This window comes from Anguilla anguilla, chromosome 12, assembly GCF_013347855.1.
Source record: "Anguilla anguilla isolate fAngAng1 chromosome 12, fAngAng1.pri, whole genome shotgun sequence".
Classification (NCBI taxonomy): Eukaryota; Metazoa; Chordata; class Actinopteri; order Anguilliformes; family Anguillidae; genus Anguilla; species Anguilla anguilla.
Window position 1 is genome coordinate 12,433,104 of NC_049212.1, and position 19,660 is coordinate 12,452,763.

A 19,660-nucleotide genomic window follows, 5' to 3' on the forward strand; every position below is an offset into this window, starting at 1 on the left:
CTATGAAAATAAAATTACTTTGTTAGATAGCCATCTTCCATCAAGTCATAGCATTGTTGTTTGTTGTCCTCCTGTTAGAGCAGCACAATTTAATTTTTTTGTTACCGGTGAGCCCAGGCACAATGTATTTATCTTTCTTCTCATTCTTAGTGCCTTAGAAAATCTTTTCTGACTAAACCTTATTTGAGCAGACACACACTCGCACACACACACACACACGCACACACACACACACACACACACACATGCATGCACACACACCGCCTCTTCTGTGTCTGGAGGCACCAGCCTCTAATGCTATGTACCAGGACATGGGTCAACGGGTGGTATGTTATTGCTTTCAACAGAGTGCACCTTGATATCAACAGAAGGTCGACCATGTCTGTGACTGTCAGGTGTCTAAATACAGGCATTTAGCAGACAAACTTATTCAGAGCAACTTACACAACCTTTTACATAGCATTTGCATTGTATCCATTATTACAGCTGGATATATACTGAAGCAATGCAGCTTAAGTACCTTCCTGAAGGGTACAATGGCCGTGTCCTATCTGGGAATCAAACCTCTGACCTTCAGGTTACAAGACCAGCTCCTTACCCATTACACTACACTTCCGCCAATTTAAGCCTAAACTATACCTGTACCTCTAAAGCCCGCAACATAACACCCTCAGTCAGCACAAAACAAAGGATTTAACAGAACCCGAGGACAGATTTGTGAAAAATGAATCTCTGCTGAACCTTCAGGGAGATCCAGTAGCCGGAGCTTCAACCACCATGGGGCTGGGAGTTTTAAGGACCCCCTGAATACGCAGAAACAGGAGTCGGCACCGAGAGGGGACACACCTGAGCCGGCCGTCCTCAGCAGCAGCCCCGCCCGGGATGATCTTGGTGATGAATATTCCGGGATCATCCCCAATGTGGGGGTTATCCATTCCTCCGGCGATGCTGAACCCCAGACCTGAATTACCCTGGAAACCAAATCCACATTGTGCAAATGACATTAGTCTTTTGAAGCCATCACTGTAGAAATGCTTGAACTTGATTAGGTTGACATACAACTTCTATAATGTTCAGTTTTTTCTTGTATGCACAGGCTCAGCTGGTACTGCCATTTTGAAGTGATGGCTAAAACCAAATCACTGCTTGGAATAAAATGCCCTCTGAATTGAATGTGGCCTGAGCTAAAATGCTATCAATGTTATATGTACATGTTTACAGTGGAAGTATTATTTCTTACTCATATATGAATCACCTCCTTTAAGTTTGATGATTAGAGTCCTGGATTCAATTAACATTCAATTGCTTGCTTTCCCTTTCTTTGTATGCAATGTCGAGTGTATTTTTGTGGTCACCCAGCTTGTTGTGTGATCACAAAATTCTGTTTATTAAGACAACAATGGAGCACTTGCATTTAATTTCACTGTATCCAAGTAAAGGAGAGAAGATGATTGAATCCACACCAGAGGCCACCTTTCTGAGTTGTGTTTTAATGGCATAATGCAATGCAATAGGCCCCAGCATAGAAGCACAGCACCAAGAGCAAACTACCCCAGTGTATACTGTAGGTCAATCAGGCTAAATGTGCTAATCTCTCTCCTTAGTCCAGACAACAAGATAATGAGGCTGCAGTTCTAAACTCCACAGTACTGCTCAATAAATGATAGACTATATCCAAATTGTTTCATTTCCATCCGTGTGTATTCCATTTCTGTTGTCAACAGCTGTCAATATGCCACTGTGGGTATGGAGACCCACTTATCAGTTAGAGCTTCCCCAATGCCCCGACAGCCTGTCTCTCAGATTCAGAATTCCAAAATGGAATGCTCTCATTATAGCCATGCTCCCATGAAATATTTCTAATTGGATACTGTTTACAATACAGAGGCAGGGCGTACTGGGCTGGTCAAGCAGGTCAAACGACTTCAAAAGATAATGAAACAGCATTTTTTCTTCCTCCCTTAGGTTTATTCTCCCTGTAAGTCTCGGAATGGAATCAATGTGGAAATAAGTGGGCACTGCTGCTGAGATGCACCGCGTTTTTATCTGCCTCCTAAAGAGACATTCATTCCGGCAATTTCCTAATCAGATTCTCTCAGCGGTAATCACGGAGATTGCTTATATTCCGGGTAGGCGACTGTATAAGTCAAGGGCGTTGCTGAATGACACAGCAAACTTAAATAAAAAAAGTAACTAATGAAATTTTAAAAAAGGCAAAAAGAAACATGGCCATATTAAAATAACGACATTGCGGCGGCGATATACGAGATAATGACATTAGAAATATGACATAAATCCCGTATTGATGTCTGTCCCGGCAATCGTTAGCCGGGGCTAGTGTTTCAGGGGGGAGAGTATCGACCGCCCGTTCTTTTAGCTCGGATAAATGTCTGCGCCTTTTTTCCTCCCTGGAGCGTCCTGCTTTCCAGGGGGCTCTCAAATGAAGCCGAAACGCCAGAGGTCGGAGGCCATGAAGTTTTAATACGGTGCCATCACCCGCTTCTGTCCTCTGCTGAGCAGTGAAGAAGAAGAAGAGCCCACATATTGAGCTGCCTGGTACTGCACCAGGGCACAAACTGAGTTAGCTGTAACACGCCCAGACTCTGTGAAAGCACCGCACGCATTAAAGAGAGAACAGCAGCATTAATACTAGTTGTTGTCTATTGGATTATTGACTGTGGATGGGGCATAGTGTTATATGTGCAGTAGCTCAGGGTACGGTCACATACTAAATGTATAATAACTTTATCTGTCCGGTTTTGAGAACCCTTTTTCAATACTCACACGTTCCAGGGTAATTTCTTCAAATTCATATTCAATTTCGGTCCCATTGACCTAAAATCAAACAGAAAACACACACAATCTCATATGAAGCAGAGTAATTAAGGTTTTTTTTATGAATGTTGTTATTGTATTGTATATCTTGTCTTGTTCCAAACATAAAAAAAGGGGGAAAAGGCTTTAAATTAGAATTAATAACCGCAAGAATTAAGTTATCGACATATAAGCGAGAGATGCTTTGCTATGCAGTACACATTGGATCCATATAAATAAATATCACTATATATAGCAGCACATTGTATGAAAAGTGCCTACAGCACCTTCACAAACTTGCACAAAACAAAGATGAAAAATGTTACACTTCTGTTTTCATAATTGGATTTTGCCACAGTGAACCTTCAGTCCTACGATTCAGCAGTTTCTTCATATATTTTAAAGCAACCAAATATTTTAAACAAGGTTTACCTTTTTGAATACATCATTCAAAACCTAGGAAAAACTGTCCTTTTTTTTGTCCTCCCAATCTTGATATCAGAACAGTCACTTAACTGAATGGGAAACGCACTTAAGGAAAAGTAAGAGAAGGAGTGATTCCTGTTTCCAAGGTTGGACACAGAAATAGCCACGGATAACGCTCGAGGAATGGCAATGAGCTTCTGAATTGTGCATTTGCCACATAAATAACTGACAACACTATAGCATCTGAAGTCTTTTGAAATGAGGTTTAGAATAGCAGTCTGAAAGTGCGTTCTGTAGCAGAATGGTACATGCAATTCCACATTCTCCCAACCACAAAATGGGTGGACACAACACAAAAACAGTTTCAGTAAAATGGTAAAATATATATGCATGTAAATACCATGAAATTAAAGCCGATTGTGGTGTGTGTGCGTGTGTGTGTATGGACATGTATTACTATCTTTGTGAGAACTAAATGTCCCCACAAGGATAGAAAGATGAGGAAAATGATGCAAGGTGGGGACCTTTTGCTGGTCCCCACATGTTCAAGAAGCTGTTTCAGGGTTAGGACTTAGGGTTAGCGATAGGGTTACAAATAGGTTAAGGTTAGGGTTAAGGTTAGGCATGTAGTGGTTGGGGTTAGGGTTAGGGTTAGGGTTAGAGGTTACGGAATGAATGTAGTCAATGAAAAGTCCTTACAAGTATAGCAATAAATTCTTGTATGTGTGTGTGTGTGTGTGCGTGCGTGTGTGTTAGAGAGAGAGTTCATGCGTAAGTTTAAAAAAAAAAAAAAGAAACCCTCAAAGGCATTTGAATGAAATTCCAGCTGAGTAAATCTAGAACCTGTACAATTCAGGCGATATAACATTGCCCTGGATAAGACCATCTTCTGAGCACGTCAATAATGTAGAGAAAATAGAGTGCTGACCCTGCTATCTCCCAAAAACAACGGCGTCACTAATAGCCTCCAGCCGCCAGCTGACACTGTGGTGAGTCACGGTACCGGATCGTTTCCTTCGCCTCCCAGGTTTCCGCCATGTCTCAAGTCTCCAGTCCCTGACATGTCACTCAGCAGCGATTCAATCACCGAGATTAACAGGCTAATCAATGTTTTCACGGAGGAGTTCCAAACAGGGGCTTTCCGGTTATTATCGCACGTCCTGCTGACTCTTTCAACCGTTAATGAGACAGTCAGACGGAGGTCTGCGATACAGCTACGGGAAAACAGAAGTTGAGAATCGCAATAAAAATGCTTTCAATGTCAACGTTATGAATAAATATAGGACAACAGGAGCAGCATTGCCCTGGAAATTGTGCTTGTTTAGTTCATGTGGAACATGTTGGCAAAGTTTAATTGTAACTAGGCAAAATTTTATTTTTTTATACTGTGACAGTTAACGGAGCATTTCAGGTGATGTGGTACAGTTGCAGATGAACATCACTTTGATCAAAAGTGTGAGTGCAGTAGCCTTTACATGACTTCGAGATGCAGCACATTGACTACAAAAGCAAACAAAGAAACAACGATAGTGGCAAATGAAAACCATGAAAATGAGGGAACATTAGCTGATTTCCATTGTCAGACTTGGAACCTCTTACCCAGTATAACTGCTGTTTAACCCAGTCAGTATCTGAGGCTGGGGGGGCATGTGTTAAAATCTGAGTTGTCCCATTGGCCAGCATTGTAGAGCTTCAAAGGTGTCCAGTGCATTCTATTAATGATCTTAAGTTGAATATGTCTAGTGCACTTTTCCTCAGACCACTTCTTTGAGCATTTTAAAGGTGCAGTATGTAAGTTTGAACTTCAAATCAACACACTATTATAAATGTTACATTCTTCTTATTGCTCTTCAACCTCAATCACACATAATGCCATGAGAAAAGCTTAGTGTTAGTTTTCTTAGTGGAATTGAAAGAGCAGCGATTTACAGCTTTTTTCACTCTTCAGGTTAAAGACCTTTGTAAGTCTAGGATTTGACATTAACCACACTGTTGACTTATGTGGGTATAATGTGCGTTTCACAAGACTACTTTTCATTGGCCATTTCATCCGCAGTCTTGTGGATAATTGGGATGAAACTGCATTTCTTATCTGATGTGTGATACTCCGTCAACTCTGTTCAGTGCAACACTCACTTAATCTCTCTAGCATCATCCGGATGCGATGGCAAATATAGATTTCTCATACATTAGGCCTACTGAAAAGCTAAGAGAGAGAGAAATTCAATCTTTCCAGCACAACGTCCTGTATGGTAGGAAATAAACATAATTATGAGATTGAAATGTTCTCAAACGTTATCACATCATAAGAGTGCCTCAATCCACAATTCCGATCAAAGCTCTCTAATTATTCGGAACAGTGCTTTGTCTGACGGAACTGGATACACGTCAACAGTTTCCAGCAGGGTTAAAGAAAAACAGAAAGGAAAGAAGACAAGCTACAGCGATGTGAACTATAATATCATTTCAAGAACAAAACACACTGACACAGTACAGTATATTGAGCATAGAGTGACCTGTAGCTATCACTCCAACACGAGTAGCCTTCAGATGTACCGACGTTCACACACCACTTTGTATTAGTGTCTCTATCACCTTGTTTGAATGTCTAGTTTTACCTGTTTCTACTAAAACCAATAATTTTAGATATAGTTTCAACCTCTCAGGAGGCAATCACATATTGTAATGCATACCATAAATATGAGCATATGTCACCATTACTAGCATGACTTTGTTAAGTAACTCAAAGACTAAACCAACTGAAACAAATGCACTTGAAGCATGAAACACTCATTCATAATGAATGAAAGAGAAAAGTGCTGATGCAAACCTAAATAAGACTTTTGGGCTATTTTGGTAAATAATTAAAGTTTTATTTGTGTGGTGTCATTTATTAATGATTAACTATCATGCCTAGAATCCCTTAGAAAAGCACTGGACCACACACTGGTCCTGTCTGCTATTGTGCTTAATACTGCTTCTTGTTCCCTCTCGCTTAATCTGATCAGAAGTACAGTGTTTCCAGCTCCTGGTCTTGGGAACCCATCTATGCATTTGGGTTTTAGTCCCGGCTGACCTCAATTGATCAGTGTTAGCTGAATATATACTGGCTGGCATGTGTCCTTAAAAAAAGTCTTATTCTTTTTCTTCGGATTCAATTTGTGAGTATGCAACCACTAAACTATCTTCGGGAGCTGAGTTTGTGAATGTGAAAAGCAAAGAATTCTCTCATACTTACATACGGTACAGAGTCCAGTGTATCCGCATTGACAATCATAGGGGCAGGACCTGCCTGAAAAGATAAGAGATGGAAATAAGAACACACACACACACGCGTGCGCGCGCGCACACACACACACAAACTGGCACTCAGCTTCCTATAATGATTTCTGTGAAGAGTCTCAAGACAAAATAAACACACTGAAAAATGTAATGTTTTTTACTTCATATTTTTCCAGTTGGGAATATAATAGATTAATTTGTAAGTAACTTAATGTTTTATTCAAACTTTGGCATTTGTAAAGCTTTTAAATTCCAATTCATGAATTTGTGTATTTAAAAAAAAAATTGATGCAGTGGTTCTTAGATGGAAAAAAGCACTCTCTTAAAGAGCTATCTAATCTATTAAAGAGCTGTCATGGATGTGGCTTTTCTGCAATGCTAATTACTCTGTGCAATCACAAGCAATTATCATTTAACATTTTTATTTAGTTTTAAACCTTGTATTAAATGCTCAAATACAGTCACGTTCCCTCTCTTTGTCAATCAGTTTGAGATAACACAGACTTGAGTACTGCCAGCCAGCACCTTTTCTCTATTTTCTAGCCAAGGCAGGGGGGCGGTGTAGCATAATGGTTAGAGAAATGGGTTTACTGCTCCAAGGTGGTAAGCCTGATTTCCAGCTAGTCCAGTTATACCATTGAACAAGGTTATTAACCTGAATTATTTCAGTAAATATCCAGGCATAACAACTGGTAGTATATAAAAAGAACATAAATTGTGTAAGTTCCTATGGATATCAGCTGCTGCTAATTGCCTAAATGTAGCAGAGTATTAAAACTGAAGCAAACTGCAGCCATCTCAGCAACCAGAGGATGTGCTCAATATTGCCAAACGAGCCCCACTGGAACTCCGTGTCTTAGCAGGATTAGTCACTTCACAGCCCAGAACAAGAGCATCTCATTAGAGCTTGAACAAACATAATCTGGAAAAGGTTAGCGATGAGTGAGCACCAGGGAGTTTGAGGAAGTCAAGTGAAGCTGAACAGAAGCAAAGCAAAGGTTTGAAAAGTACTTTGTTGTGTATAATTTAAGGGAGAAAGCAGAAATACAGCCATTACCAGGTAACACTTTTCACAGCAGCACACTTTTTTATATTTTAATAGAGCCTTTATGACGGTATTAGACATCAGTACAAATATAAATTGGTGATGTGCCATCCAGTATTATGGTAACACTTACGCTTTAAATGATAAATTCAATCAATTCTTAGCCTATGTAAGCTGTGATTCTGTAGCCTTGTGTGGATCTTACTCATCCTGGTAACCCTGGTACAAATTCATAGAATGCTTAGAAAACAATATACACGTGGAAAAAGCACCATTTCCTGCATAATATCTGAAGGAGGTTCTTCTGTCAGCTGGGCTGGCAAGAGTAGTGTGATTTTCTGCTTCTTCAAATCAGTCAGAATGGAATAGATTGTCTCCCTGTGTCAATAAACACACAGCTTATCAGAGAGCAACCAGAGCACCTGCTCTGAAAACACCAGCTCAGAGGGGAACTAGCCCCCCCCACCACCCCGGCAGATTCGGGTCGCACCCCGGCTATCTCGTCGCTCCGCAGCGTGGACCAGGTGGCGCCCGCTGATCGGTCGCCGTCTCTTCAACCGCATCTGGGCCAATCACACGCAATCATGGCCTCCAGGAGCTCCGCCCAAACTGATCTGGCAAATGCATGCTGCACACCCGAGTCAGCTAATAATGCTGTTTGAACTGCAAGGCAGGCAAACTCAAAGCAGCGTGATGTCATGTTTCAGGAACAAGGCTTGTAATGTAGAGGAGGCTAAAAATCCAAGCACTGCCATTGGACACTGTCTCAAGCATAGTCCTTAACCTGAATCTCTTCAGTGAAAAATCAGTGTAAAAAGTATGAGATTTGCAAAAGGGGTAGTCCATTTTCTCAGGTTTTGATATGATTGCAGTTTTTTTATTATTATTATTATTATTATAATTATTATTATTATTATTATTATCTGCATTACATCAGGACATGATGAAGTGTTGTCTTTCCATTAATTCAGTCAGACAATGGACACATTTCACTTATGTGCCTCCACAAATATGCACTTTTTCAGTCCTGAGATCCAACATATTCACCACAAGCACAGGCACCATTGAAGTAACGTGAACCCAATCTAACTGCTGGATAAGCGCCTAAGCACCTAACAAACTTTGTAATTGAAGACCGGCCTTCGAGGCCAATTAGCTTCGCAACAAACGAGGTGACATTTCACACAGGCTAGCAATCATTCTACACGGAACGGGAAGAAGAAAAAAAAACGCGCAGAAACCCCCCTGGACAAAGCCAGAGTGTTCTGAGCAGACAGGGCCGCTGAATTGCCTTTCAGCCCAGCTAACAAGCCTGCAGCGAGGGACAGGGGAGGCACACAAACGAACACGTCAGGCCCGATTCAGCGGGGACGGGGGTCGGCCCGCTTCTCCGCCGAGCGCGTTAGCATGCAGCCGGCGCGCCGAGCACAAAAGGACGACTGTTGGAGAGACAGAGGCGGATTACTGGCAGCCGGGACGGAGGTCGATGGCAGCCACTGAAATGCTACCTGCTCACGGGGGGGAGGGGGGGGGGGGTTGATAACTGCATTAACGGATGCAGCGGCGTGAGCGTGACAGCCTCGCGTTAGCTGAATGAGATGTGTGTTCAGTTGCGGGGGGGGGGGGGGGGGGGGGGAGCTTGAAGACAGTAACGCTAAAGTCAATAACATCAGCGATCAGACGGCATTATCGTAGAAGAACCCTTCCCTCTCCTCCAAGCAGAACAAAACACGCTGCCGCAGGAACCAAATTTCCAGACGGTGCAAAACCTTACTCTGGTACACGCATGAAAAATACTAAAGCATCCTCTTTATTTATACCCAGTACTTAACAAATCGTGGCAGCTATTTTTTGAATAACTGTCCAGTACTTTTGTCAAGTGTACTGTAGGTATTCAAAATGTTTTTTATAGAACTGAGAAAAAGCAGGAGAGGTTTCTATCTGTGTCCATTGTATCTGCATTTCATTTGAGACTATAAATTTGAAACGTAAGTGCTGCTCGGTAGAGTACTCTAAATTGGACACATTTTTGTTAACCAGCAACAACAAACAAACATCTATTATTGTCTGTTGGAGATCAATAGGTGAGGACCAATGAATTGACAACACACAAAATGGCCTCATAGACAGTAGACCAGGAACACATCTCCAGTTTCAAACAGTCTACAACATTGCCATACCCTTCAGCAGTGATAGGCATTTCTCTAAAGACAGGCCAGGCCAGACACATACAATGGCGTGAAAAAGGTGTTTCATTCGGACACAATTTTAGTTTGATGGTCATCGCTGTGACCAAACTGTTACGTAGCTTATTTCTTTGCAACCGATCAAGAACAATTCAGTGAGACAAATTAGAGGAATAGAGGAAATCATGAAGGGGGCAAATACTTTTTTCACTGCACTGTACTGTACTGTAAAGTATTTGTGTTGTTTTTGACAAAAGCCTCTGGTACAATAGTACCCACAGGCGGCACATGGTGATCTAATTAATGATAGGTAAACCTAGCATAGAAGAAATTCTGAAAACAGGCTGAATGGGAGCCTGAAATGCATGATGTATTATGTATATTTAAAAAAAAAAACAATCAGTCAGCAGTGAGATTGTGATTTTCATCCAGACGTACTGTACAAATCGTACACAAAGTAAAATGGCTTCTAAGGCAGCTTCGTCAAAAAAAAAAAAGAAAAGCTTTGCAGACCATCTAACCAAACAATTTCCCTGAGTGTTATTTTCATACAGAACAGCCCATTGTGAGTTTGAAATTGAAGGAAAAACTCTCAGTAGCTCTCTGAAGAACATTGCACCTCCACAGGAGCACAGATTAGTGCCACTGATGTGCCTTTCAGCTCAACACTTGTGTATCTTTGCCATTGCCTGCACAGCACACTTTCAACAATTTGATTTAGGACAGAGCTACCCAACCCTCTTCCTGGAGATGTACCATCCTGGAGGTTTTCACTCTAATCTTAACAAAGCACACCTCATTTAACAGCTAGAGATCTTGTGAAGTTGCTAATAAGTAGATCAGGTGTGCCAAATTAAGATTGACATGAAAACCTACAGGGTGGTAGAACAGGGTGAGACTGCCCAGATTTAGGAACAGCATTGTTTTTTTTTTAAATCACACAACTATTTTCCTATATATTTATTTATTTACTTAAATAAATATAGATACGTATATACATATATACTTGCTTTGAAGACCACTTTAAGAAATGTTTATTTAAAAAAAGATGTCATTTATACACACAACTCTAAAAATAATAATAAAATCAGGGCATGACTTAAAATACTGTCGTTAGCGTTAGTTAGCATATTTGTGCAGCGCGTGCTAGTGTACTTGCATCAATCTCCCACAGGGTAAGAAAGGAGGATCAGGCAGCAGCTGAGAGTGTCTCGCTCTCCACACACAGGGGCACTGTCTGATGTGAGTGGACCTGACAGCCCAGAAACCTAACTGGGGATTATCTGTCTGCTCCATGTGACACTCAAGGAGCTAGGCTTGCTACTCATACATTCCAGGGTCAAAACCTTGGTTTGGCATTAATGTTGCAGCATCGTGTTGTGGTAGTTATCAACAATTGTGTCATGAATTGTTTCAGTTAACATAGAGCTGCGTAAATGAATAATCAGTAAAAGAAAAATACAAATGCTATGTGTAAAGCCATCAAGATAAGAGCATTTTCCTGCTTAGCAAAAATGTCAAATTTACAGTACACCACCATATGATACACTGCGTGTATTCTACCAGAAACACAGATAGGTTCTATTTAAAGCTATGGCCTACACACCATCCAGTATGGTCATGTGTGAGACTAAACACATCCTGCAAGGTGCATATGTTTCCATGTGGATTTAAGGAAGTACCTCTGGAGCAGAACATGTGACTACAGTGGGTGCTTGGTAGAGGTCTTAACTGAGTTTTTGATGAGGTCATCTTCATGACTCCTTCGTGATTTTCTAGCATAAACTGACGGTATTCACTCTGTAAAAATGGACAATGCCTGAAGTTCCTCTATGGTGCTCACTATGTCACTGTGTTCTCATGTCGTTGTGTTTTACTTTTATTCCTGTAATAAAAATGTTATGGGAACGTCTAGGAAAAGAATAAAACCCAGAACAGCCTTATGAGTCAAGCTGCGATATTAAGTCCACTGTTTCCACCTGGGTGATTGAATGTGCTGAGTACAGCTCATTAGAGTCAATGTGATGGAGCGCTCAGTAACCATCACAAGCCTGTCTCACCGCAAGCACGTCCACTGAGCAGCAAGTCCTCTTTTTGGGAAATAATGTCTTTACCCACCTCTCTACTCTCAGCAACTTCATCAAAAATGTCTTCTGTGCACAGCTTCATTACAGAGTGTTTAACCTTAACCAGGATTCTTTTTTTTTTTGTTACTGCTCAGGTGAATTGTGCTTTAAGTTGGAACTAGGCTGGTACCTTACATGCAATCACATTTGTCACAATAAACACTGCTTCCCAAACTAGAGCTGTAGGTCTGCTGGTTTTCTTGTTCTTACTCAGCACAAACAATTAACTTAAAGCAAATGAGTACATGGTTAATTCACCTCTCCTGGTTTCTTGGGTCTAAATTTCTCTAAATTTTTACGGTGAAAATGAAAACCAGCAGACCCAGAGAAACTAATTTTACATTTCAAGTGGTCAGTAATTCCCCAGCACATTTTGGCCAGTCGTACATTTTGACACGGTAGACGCCTACCGTGTCAAATACCGTGTGTAATACCGTATCCTTTATTAAATCGGGGCCTGAGTACTAGCTCTTTGATTAAACTGATTGGCTAGCTCATATGTGCTTTTGCATGAATATTAAAATAGTAATTTATTTCAAGTCCTGATATTGCTGGGGCTTTCGTGCAGTACATTCAACAAAAGCATCCATTGAAAGTGGAGAGGCAGCTCAGGGTCTCGAAGTGAATCCTGACAGTGCCAGTGCTGATTGGCTGGCAGGCCTGCAGACCTGAGTATTATTGCCCGTGATAGAGTGCTTACCAGGCTCATCATGCAAGAGCAATTCTGATTGGTCAAGTGCCTGCAGTCAGCCTGTGGCAGCTGGGTGGGGGCTGTCGATGCCCATTTCAATTGACGGATTTGAAAATTGTTAGTCCGTACCCTCCTGAAATAATGGAGGAACCAGAAACATGAGTGTACACGTTTTTTTTCATATGGGTGCCTTTTTTGTTCAATTTTAATCAAGTGGAAAGTCAAAATCTTGTCAATAATATCCTATAATAACTGCTGTAGATCTAACGGCAGAGCAGTAATAAGGTTTATCAACTTCATACCACAAATCGTGCTAATGCACGTTTGTAAGTCAGAGACGGCCGCTCATATATGCCTCAGTACTGGATCTCAGCACATAAAAATACTTCTTATTATTTACCCGACATTATTTTCATTCAATACAGAGGATGAAAGGAAAATATCTTTTGTAATTTAGTTAAAAACAATCATTTCACTGATGTCAGTATCTGACATTGAGACAATGCGGTATACACATTGAGTGGATTTCGCCCACTCATGCCAGAAATGAAAGCAGGGAAATACTGAACTGTCTCTGCCTCAAAAGTTATTAAACCCAGTTAGCAGATATCTATGGTAAATGGTAAAAAAATGTCCTGATGAAAAAAGACAGCTTAAATTGTTCTACGTTAAAGAAAAAGAACAGGAACAATTATACTGATTTACCTCAATTAAAGCTTGGGCAATGATGATGAAAATAATGCTGATAGTGAGAATGATGATTGCTATTGTGATGTGTTCATTTTCCTCTCATTTTGTAAGAAAATGTGAAATAGCATGTTTTCGAGGAATTAGGTTTAGCAACTGCCTACAGTAACAAGGACTTCACCACAACAGAACTCTACATTTACCTTTTCGTGCATTTATTCAGTTCACTTTTTTGGACTGCACTTTGTTCAGTCCTAGTTTACCATAGTCAATAATTTAGTGCGGCATCTAGGTATAGTGCAAGACGTGACCATCAATATTTTAGAGGCATTTCTTCACATATAAATAGTCATCATCAAAATTTCTCCCACTCACCGAGAAGGCCATAGACCAGGGGTGCCCAATCCTGTTCCTGGAGATCTACCATCCTGTAGGTTTTTAATTTCAACCCCAATGGCAAACCTAATTCTATTAATTAGCAGCTGAATCTCTGGCTGTTGAATGAGGTGTGCTTTGTTCGGGTTGGAGCGAAAACCTACAAGACAGTAGATCTCTATGAACAGGATTGGGCATCCCTGCCTTAGACCAATAACCAATAGCAGAGCTCAAGAGAACAGTCGTGTGCATGTTGTAGTCAAGGGGTTTAATTCAGACACAGTATTAGTTTCACGGTTCACTGTCACCCAACTGTTGTGTAGCTCATTTCTTTGTCACCCATCAAGAACCACATTCAAACATCTGCGATCAGAATGCACCTGTTCTGTGCAGCACCACATTGACACCTTTGTCAACTTTATCGCCAAAACACGAGGACCACAACACCGATCTTCATGTGACAACCAGCTTCCTCGTGTCAATAACCACGCGTAACCGGACATGAAGTGCCCCACACAAATGAACACAGTCGTGCTCCATTCACACGTTTCTCCTCTTCACAAAGCCATAGCTCGGAGTTGTGAATTTGCATGTACTGTTTCAAATGTCACGCTAATTAACAACACTCTCGACGCCTCTCGCCATCCCTGCCTCGTCTTTCCTGCCTGCTTTGATAAACAGTGCCCTTGAGAGGTGCTGCAGTCACTACGGCAACAAGCAGAGGCAAAACAGCAGCGGGGGGTTTGGGAGCAGCAGAGATTGGGCTGAAGGTGCGAGGGAGGGAGGTGCGCGGCTCGCAGCTCGGCTGAGTAACGGACTCGGGGGGGGGGGGGGGGGGGGGGGGGGGGGGGGGCGATGCTTTTATGTGGCAGGACTGGCCTGTCTTCCCTCAAACAGATACACGTCTGTGTTCAATCAGCTAAACTCTGGCCCGGATTCAATCTGCATTTGTCTAGAACTTTGGCCCGGATTCAATTGAAATTCGCCCTTGCTTAGAACTCATAAATAAATGGAGGGCAAAGGCAACTAAAAGTACAACGAGGACACACGTTGACCCAGACCGACGCTGAGCGCGAGTGTCGATCGAACCCGGGCCGCGGGATAAATCTGTCCCCACGTCTGCGCTGGCAGCTGAACGGACGCCTGAGCTCTGAGGGGATGCTACGGCAACAGCGGAGTCCGAGTGAGAGAGAGTCCACTGGGGAAGGGGGTACGCTTCTGTACTGTCTACCTAGTACTGTACCATCAGTTCACTTATTTAAAAAAATAGTAATAATAAAAACATTTGTATTGCTCAAATTTAGAATGGTCATCCGATACAATAAGATACCAGACTCCAGGGCATGTCACTGCCCTGAACATTACAGCCTTATGAGAACATATAACCCTGCAGCCCATTTAAATATACTGCAGCTTGCATTGGGTAATGTAAGCAGAGCATGTATGCATAAAAACTGCTGCATTTCAAAATGAAAACAATGAACTTAAACCCCTGCTTTCCCCCCAAAATGGAGTCTGATATAACATCTGCACTGTGCGGGCTGGGTTTAAAGCTTTTAAAGACGAAAAGTAAAAACAATATTAACAATAATAATGCCACAGCCAGACATTCATCAATACATCCCAGTTTAATGAACAGATTCTAAAATCAATGATGATTTATATGCATGTGAGATATTTACACATTAGCTTTGCGTTACTGTTTTTTCCGTATCTAAATACCAGGAAAGATGCCAACAATATTAATGAATCAACGCAGCTCTGGACATCGTTACTGCCATCAGCACTGAGATACTGTGACACTGATGAATCATCGCTGTACACATCAAGAACCAGCGAGTGAAATTAGCTTCATTCATCAAACCTGACCGTACGTGCTTGGAGCATTTGCAGATATACATTTATCTTTTTAAAGAAGATGACACATTTGAGTCCTTGAGTTACTTTGTGCAGTGTTCTTCATGGAAGAATGGAAGACTTCATTAACCCCAAGATACAGGGAAATACGCGTCACTGATTCAAACCAGCCAAAGGGTGTTTCTGTGAACAATCACATCTTTTGATTGGTCCAAGAGTCTTTAACTAAGAGCACTTGTGTGATGGTTTGTCTAGACTCTCTCTCACATCCCTTCCTTGTATTTGCTGTATGCACTTATGGATTTTTTTGTTTTGAAGACCCCTCTATAACAAGGGATTTTTAACCTGAACAAAATTCTAAAAAAAGAGAAAATTAGTTGCTATCATAAATTAACTATCAACTGAGGTAATATGTTATATGGAGTGCATGGTAATATTTTTAACAAAATTCTTTTAAAAAATGGCTATTTGAGGCAGAAGAATAAAAAAGATCTTTCAGAGTAAGGAAGATACTTTATAAATGTAGTCTTGCAACTCCTGTTTTGTTACCACATTTTTTCCCTCTCCGGTGACCAATAACTAGAAACACTGTTTGCCACTGAGGAAAGTGATACAGGCATCTCTGCTCCTTCATAACCAGCCCATCCCAAAGCTTTGCCTTTTTATCACACCATGTGCAGGCTAACTCAAGTTCCTTCTCCTTCAGCCAAAGTATCTGCAGTTTACACTGGTCAAGCATGGTCCCTAAGTCTCTAAGCAGCATAGGAAGGGTTTGCTGTGAGTGAAAGGTTAACTTCCAAAATAAACCAGCATGGAAAACACATGCAAAACTTCACTCTTCCTCTAAAAGCCCCATCCTAACACAGCAAAACAGCACCTTCAGAGCACACAAAACCAGGGTAGTGTGCTGGTGAATCCACAAAAACTGGCTCTTAAATCCATTGACCAGATTGCCCTAATAATACATCTTATTGGCCATACAATCCGTGGTCCCATGCATCCCTGGTCCACCTTCATTCACCTGGCAGTCACTACAAATAAGAAGCATCCAGTAGCTGAACAAGTTCTGGTTAGCCAACTTGCCAATGGAAGTGGTGGTGGCTTTGAATTCAGGGATCAAAAACAAACCCGCTATCAAATAATTGTTTAATTAAAGAACACCACAACCAACACATAACTAGTGGAATATGTAAGCTAGCAGTAATAAGGATAATACAACCGTCCGAATCGCTTCTCTCTGCGGACGGGCTCCCGTTGGGGCAGCCCCGGTTACCTGGTAGGGGTCCTGCCAGCCGCCCTCGTGGCAGGCGCACTCGGGCCACCAGTCGCAGCTGGCGCTCTTGCCGCGCGCGGAGGCCCCGCCGGAGCTCCTCCAGGTGCCCTCGGAGTGGGAGGGGGCGAGGGGGGCGAGCCTGGCGCGCTGGCGGGGGAGCGTGGCCCCGGAGGAGCGCGGCAGCGTCCGGGAGCCGTAGCCCAGGCCGAGGCCGTAGCCGTAGCCGCGGGGAGCGTCCCTCCAGGCGCAGGGGCACGGGCCGTCGTCCAACAGCAGCTCCACGCTCCGGCTCTCCGGCACCCGGCAACAGCCCCGCCGCTCGCTCAGGTAGGCGCTCATCCCGCCCCAACGCTCCACCCTTTCCACCGCCTCCCGCAAAGCCGAAACTCTCTCTCTTTCACTCACTTTCACTCACTTCCAGTGTTTATCTCTCTCTCTCTCTGTCTTACTTTCTTTCCGCCTCTCTTCTTCTTCTCTCTGCTGGTCTCTGTCTCTCTCACACACGTCCGAGCTGTCCCAATCCCGGCTTCTTTATGTCTTTTTTGTCTCCTCCTCGGAGAGAGAGAGAGGGCAGAAGGCAGCTGAGAGGATCCCTTCAGCTCCGTCCCCCCCCCCCCCACCACCCTGTCCCCCCCCGCCCCCCCGGTCCGCGGCGAGCGCCCCAGCCAGCCGGCGTCGGCAGCGAGACTGAGCAGTGGAGAGAGAGAGAGAGAGAGAGAGAGAGAGGAGAGGCAGCGTGGCTCTGCGTTTCGGCCGCTAGCTCTTTTGTCCACAGATGACTCAACTCGCTCCGGCGATTTGACAGCGTACCTCCGGCTCCAGGCAGAAGCAATCTATGCGCCGCGGATCCAATCGCAAGAGCCCGCGATACAAATCACCGGCGGTGGTAAACAACAGAGAGAGCTGCCAAGAGCCGGCAGCCTCTCACACCATATTCAATTATCAATTATATTTCCCCTTCCTGGAGCTTGCCGGCATCCAGCTGGGTTTGCCTGCAGTGCCTGCATCTCAGACTTCTTTTACCACATTTGCATGTTCGCTCTATTTATTAAAGAGGGAAATGTGTTTACTTCTTATTTATAGTTGTGCATAAATGTCTACAGGCTAGATTTTTCTTGTTTAAGTTCTGCGCGTTCTCTGTGCAACTCAATAGGTGAGTCTTCAAAATGGCAAGCCATGTGCGATGAAAACATGTGTCTGACCGCAGGACTAATTTCATCCGAGAGATGAGAAGCGTGCAATTCACAATCTAATCAGTTAGAGCAAAGGACAATTTTATCACCGGTGACGTCAACACTAAATGGCACAAAATAGGCCCGCTCAATTCACTCAATTGCCTAATGAAATTGTATGCTCTATTTTTATCCAACTGTCAGGGTTTACTGAAGCAAAAGGCCTTTGGGTTGAGTAATTGAAAAAAATACATAATAATAATTTTTTTCAGCTTGAGTAATACCAGGCTGAAATATTGTCTTTTCTGGACTACATGTTTTCATCAGCTACTGTACAACTCCCCCTGCTGGCCATACGACTGTGATGGAAGCTGTCAAGTGTTTCAGGGTTTTCTCTATATAACACATTAGTATTTATACATGCTATATAATAATATACCATTAAGCTACCATTATGCTCCCGGCAAGTTACAGCTTGGTAGGGCGGCATGCACCATACCTATACGGCACCAAGGGTTTTTTTCAGGGTTCCCTACAAAAATAATCACAATGACCACAGACAGACAATCAAGCCTTAAAAACATAAATTTATGAACCTTCTGACCCCATTTCAACAGACATAATTCACAAACTGCTTCATATGTCCACACAATAAAGCCCCAAACTTAAGGGATTTTTCCTCCTTCTTTTTCTTGCCTAATTACATCATCACAAATGGTACAGGCCCACAAAGAATATGTTTCCCCATTGGACTTTTAGGTACAATGGGGAGACGTGCAATGCTACCCAATGTTTCCTAAATTGTTTCAAGTAACTTGGCCCTGTGTTTTTATCTTACTATCTGAAGAAAATGTGGTCATTCAAACTTTGTGTGACATCAAAAAAAAAGCCTCATGCAAGACATTTAAATGAATGTATGAAACTGCTGGAGAATACCTACAGAAAGCATATTCCTCCTGAGAGAATATGTTTATACTTGGTTGTCAAGTTCATTTTACAAAAAAAAGGTCTTGTATATTTGCAACTTAAAATAAAAACTTCATTATCCCATTGGGGACATTCTCCTAGCAGCATGTAACATTCACATTAACAAACAGGAAACATACAATCAATCATGCTACAGAAAGGCTGGGTGTATAAATACATAAATAGAGATAAATATTTGACTTATCAAGGCATATTAAATCAATCTTGACTCTTGCAAACCTATCCACACACATGTTTGCCCCATTAATGCACTGTACTAATGTATGGTGCTTATACACACAGGGCCAAGTTACTTGAAACATTTTAGGAAATTTGGAATACAGCTTGTTTAATTTGTGTGAGGTAAGATAGCCGATATTGTTTCTTGTAACTTGGCGTAATTTTGATATTAATACTTTTAATAGCAGGCCTAGATTTTTGCCAGTTTGAATTAATGACTTACAGACAGTGCTTTGTGAGTAACTTGCCATTTCTGTATGTTGAAAACGTGTTTTTCATCATTATCATACTCTTGCCATAAGATCATTCAAACCACGCACACAGCATGCATTACATTACATCTTAGGCATCCAGATGATGCTCTTATCCAGAATAAGACTTCATTGGTACAAGTGGATATTTACTGAAGCAATTCAGGTTAAGTACCTCATTCAGGAGAACATCAGCAGTACCACACGTACGCACTGCAAGTTTCCTAACCATTACTCTGCACTGTCAATGGTCAAATGCCTATTTAAGG

General features: G+C 42.2%; 1 protein-coding gene across 13 annotated transcripts in view; it reads right to left on the reverse strand.

Annotated features, from left to right (window-relative positions):
* Positions 1-19,660, reverse strand: part of LOC118210279 (disks large homolog 2-like) — a 128,961-nt gene that overhangs the window by 42,986 nt on the left and 66,315 nt on the right. For 12 of the 13 annotated variants that reach the window (XM_035386317.1, XM_035386318.1, XM_035386315.1 and 9 more), the window contains 3 exons: positions 6,479-6,532; positions 2,785-2,835; positions 847-971 (listed from right to left, as the gene is read on the reverse strand). In XM_035386317.1, the coding sequence (XP_035242208.1) occupies positions 847-971; positions 2,785-2,835; positions 6,479-6,532 (230 nt within the window). Of the gene's footprint in view, positions 1-846; positions 972-2,784; positions 2,836-6,478; positions 6,533-16,762; positions 17,361-19,660 lie in introns of those variants that run through there. The other variant, XM_035386320.1, reaches the window with a different exon arrangement.